The sequence below is a fragment of the Phaseolus vulgaris genome, chromosome 3 (assembly GCF_051622355.1).
Source record: "Phaseolus vulgaris cultivar YP4 chromosome 3, ASM5162235v1, whole genome shotgun sequence".
Lineage (NCBI taxonomy): Eukaryota > Viridiplantae > Streptophyta > Magnoliopsida > Fabales > Fabaceae > Phaseolus > Phaseolus vulgaris.
In genome coordinates this window covers 35587146-35591546 of record NC_143500.1, presented here as the reverse complement: position 1 = coordinate 35591546, position 4401 = coordinate 35587146, and the positions used below count along the sequence as shown (strand labels likewise).

Here is a 4401-nt window from a genome sequence, read left to right as displayed (position 1 = left end):
TACATTACATAATCCCATCACTATTGCATTTCTTGCAGTGATTTATTTGAAGGTCATTGGGGTGGTCAGTTTGGAAAAATTGTAGTAAGATAATCTAGAGGAACAGCAGTACTCCATTGCCTGTCCTATTAGGAAAATGTAATTTTTCTTTGCCGTGTAACCAGACAACAGAGCGATCTGATTGTAACCTTGAAATTGTTGTAATCAAATATCACAAAACAAGATAGAATCCAATTTTTTGAGTGTAATAATTTAATAGCACTAAAGTCAGAACCTATAACTTTTTACATACTATTCTCATCTTCCTTCACTAGACCATCCTAGTGGGTTCAGGTACAATTCATAGTTAAACTTTTAAAAAAAATGTTTTCCTTTGGAAAAACTGCATGAATTTAGCACCTTAGTTTTGTTACAATTGACATTTTATGGTCATGCAGCTGGGGAAGAAGGGGTAAATTCAAAAGATCCAAGTATTGTTGGACTAATGTATGAACAGAAGAAAAACCATGTGGTGACTGACAGGTTTGATACTTGAATTACTGCTACATGACAATTAGTACGTAAGATCAAGATGGTCCAGGCACTGCAGAGAGAAAATTCAATAAGACAAGAACTGTATATGGGGGCCAAAACAGAGCAAAATGAGACAAACCCTCTTTTTCTAGATTCTGGTTTCGGATGAGGACTCAAGCAAAAACTAGCATAATGCAAAGTCCTGTGTACCGTTGGCCAAACAGCACCTTAGCAGTATGGATTTCGAACCCAATTGCTAAATAAAGAAGGAAAAACGAACCGAGGGTGGCTTTTACGTAACTAAACATGAATTTAATCCCATAACAGTTTAACATGCCTTCCACAATTCATCTTAGTCCTTCACTTATTTTTGACCAATCCAACATTCACGAAGCCAAGTATGACCAATTCGGGTAAATTTAGCAAATGGCCAGGTCAAGGGGCACCAATTAATTCTACCATCGTAGCTACCATGAAGGTGTCATGCTGTGTCATAAGCATGTATGTTTATTTTCAACACGATATCTCTAATAGCAGTTCATGGTCAGTTAACAACCGCAAGTGGCGACCATAAAAATAATTGTTACATAAAAAATTGATCACTCGTTCAGCACTAAGAACGTGCATCATCAACGACTGGCTATAAACCGAAGTAGCAGCAGTGCAATTGGAGATCATAATAGCAACCTGAAGCAAGTAGCCCCAAAACGACACTACATTGATTATGCACAGTCCCACTTGAAGGATATCAATGACTTAACATTTTCATGTGACAAGTTTGTCATACAAGCAACATAAACGGAGTACATGGCCATATGTATAGTTACAATCTGCTGCTCATATCACTATCATCTCTTATGTCCTCTCTTGCATATGCTCTTTGCGTTCCCCACATTTCATAAATTTATTCATTGGGTATAACTGGCAATAGCTCTTTCATATAGGTCCATATCATAACCATTAGAGATATCACATTTAAGAGAATGAATACAATTGACAAGTAGAGACCCGGTAGTAGGGTACAACAGTTCCCCTTTTTCAATGAAAATTGTTGATGTACCAACTCAATAATATTCTTGCATAATATCCTTTGTTTGATGTAAACGGGACGAAAGATACAATTATCCCCAACCAACTGCTCAGCTGCCATGCATACATGACATCCATTAGGTTCAGTTTGACAGGAAGCTTGTTTTTCTAAAACTCTAGGAAATGCAATGCTATTCACTTATTTCTATCCACCAAAAAAAATGGAATTGGGAAGGGATGAGTTTGTCAAATTCAAAATCCTATCAGTTGCATTGAAACTATTTAATCAGTCAGTGATGTGGTGATGTTAGAGCACGAGAGTGAAAGTTAAAAATTTGGTATTGACTTTGCTCGCAGGAACTGCTTAAGAATGGCCTTTTCTTCATCGATTTGTTTTTTCTCTACAGGGTCCTTAGGTTTCAGTTTTCTTTTCTCTTCCAGCATCCACTGGAAAATTTCACGTTGTAGTTCTTCAGGGATAGGAGCCTGCCTTTGCACAGGTGTTGTGACAGGCAAAAATAAATCATCATAATTTAAATCAATTGAGCTTGTGATGGGTTCAGGAGGAACTTCAACACTAGCTTTACCCTTGTGAGATTTTTGTGCTGTTCTTCTAGTAATCTGCACTGAATCTCTTCGTTTTGCACTTGCAAATAGAAAAGCTGCAATCAAATGTCATAGAGAAAAGAAGAGAAAAGAAGAAACAAATACTGATCAGTATATTTTAAATGATCCTCTAACTGAAAGCCAACAGGCGCATGCTAGGAATTGACTTTACTAAAGTGAGAGAATGCACTTAAGAGGATAAAGCCCAATTACAATTGTTCATTAGAAAATCAACAGTTTAAAATTTAGACAGCATAAAAATATATTTAATAAAATCTAAAGTTAATTATAACACTTTATCATTTAAAGGAGTTAAACTCCGAACGCTAAGGTATACATCCGATTTTTTCTTCTTAATATAAAATACAAACGATTTATTACCTATCATGCATCATCAAGTGACAAATACAAGGATAACCATGAATACTATCTGTCAAGCTGACTATTTTTCATATCATCCCTTTTAAATTGTAAAACACAATCTTACTGAAAAGAATGTCCTAAATACATAGAATATTTCATCAATGGATTAAATAATTAGTAATGACAAGTGTGCCTTCTCTTTGCAATTGACATAACTCAAGTGGAAAATGGCTTAGTATGGTAGGATTTTTTACCATATATATTTCACCAAACTGCAAAATACGAAGGTGCTATTTACAAAAGCTATCAATCACTAAACTGTCATTTTCTCACATTTCCATCAATGTAACCAAGAAACTAAAAGAAAAAAATTGATCAGTACCACTCAATTTTAGACATACATTCAATTAGTACAACCTCAACCACTGTGATTCTAATTTTACATTCTTTCTGAATAAGTTGTACCGTACTTACAGAAAAATCATGTTACACAAGTCCAAATAGTACCAGTTCTCCCATCACAACATGCAATTACGTAATAAAAGCGTTCATTTAGCAATAAAAGTGACTAAAATCCAAAACCCACCAGCAATGATAACCATTAAGACGCGCCAATTATTGCCCTTAAACCCTCCCTCCAATGCCCCCAAACATCCAAATAGACTCTAATTTCAACTTCATTAATTTTGGATTTAAGGAGCTCCTTTCTTAAATGCCATTCAAACACAAAAGAAACAACCCCGGTATTACACCCACACATTAATATCAGTGATAACACCAAAGACAATCAGTAGCATTCCAAGTACAGCCATCCATCATAACCAATAAGAACAAAATTGTAACAAACCAAAGCAAACATACACAAGTATTTCAGCATAGTAGTCTATCATGAATGTCGTTATCCCTATATGAACAATACACTCAAATTGATATCTACAGCAATCAAGCCAGTCAACAAAAACACCTTAATCAAATTGGTCTTTCGTACTGTTTCAATATTATTTATTACCCTATACTTTCCTATGGATCTTTTTTTTCTTTTTCGCTAAAGAACACAAAATCCTCCACTGCAGATAATTCTGCTTGAGTCAGGTATATTACAGGTGAAAAAACATTCCCTTTCGAGTATCAGTAAAGCATAGAATTCAATGAAGTGAAGCACGTGCAAGTGCACGACGAATGAAGGAATCTTGTTTGAAAGAGAAAAAAGAAAGCAAGTTAGTCGTGTTAAGCAATGTGTCGAACACCTGAAAGGCAAACACCGAAGAGGGCAGTGTAACCGACTATAAGAATAACAGGCAATAACCCATTATTGATACTAAATAAGGGAAGGAAGGAAGCATAATGATGGATGCAGAAAGGGACAAAAAGGGACCTCCAAGAGCAAGGTTAGAGAGCAGCAGAAGGCGCCAAATGAACTTGCACCGCTTCATGAGCAACCCAGTTGGAGGTGCAGGTGGGGGAGTCTCACTCATTGTCATTTCTTCAAACAGTATGATGATCACTCTGCACTGTGATGTGCTACAGAACAAACCTGAGATGTTCACGTTCTTGATCTTCACACATCACGAGTCATTGCTACGCCATTTTCCCTTGTCTCTTCCTTTGTTCGCTTTTCCCAAAACTATCTCATGCTGCATTTTGACCTTTTTATTTAGGGCCCATTCTCTTACATTAGGAAACATTGATTGCCCAAAATGGGCCATCATACGGCCCAATCATCAATCGTCCCGATTCCCAATCTTACCGGAATCTATCGTTTGTTACCCTTTTTTAGAGAGAGAGAGGAAAATATCGTCATCATCACTGCTTGAGTTAGATAAATTAATACAAACGATTTTTTTAAAATATTTTCCCAAACCATCATTTTCGATAACATTAAATGTTATA

At 36.1% G+C, this 4401-nt stretch overlaps 1 protein-coding gene across 1 annotated transcript; it reads right to left on the bottom strand.

The window, feature by feature from the left end:
* Positions 1-1456: 1456 nt before the first annotated feature.
* LOC150028817 (uncharacterized) lies at positions 1457-4200 on the bottom strand. Its single transcript, XM_090300732.1, has 2 exons — positions 3887-4200; positions 1457-2204 (listed from the first exon to the last, which is right to left on the bottom strand). The coding sequence occupies exons 1-2, from the start codon at positions 3990-3992 to the stop codon at positions 1870-1872; spliced, it is 441 nt and encodes a 146-aa protein (XP_090156858.1). The 5' UTR covers positions 3993-4200; the 3' UTR covers positions 1457-1869.
* Positions 4201-4401: the final 201 nt, after the last annotated feature.

What these genes read in the sequence shown, in the direction of transcription:
- LOC150028817 (XM_090300732.1), bottom strand. Translation starts at nt 3,992, where the DNA reads ATGACAATGAGTGAGACTCCCCCACCTGCACCTCCAACTGGGTTGCTC. An exon ending in CTCTAACCTTGCTCTTGGAG is followed by an intron (nt 2,205 to 3,886) that starts GTCCCTTTTTGT and finishes ATTTGATTGCAG; the next exon opens with CTTTTCTATTTGCAAGTGCA.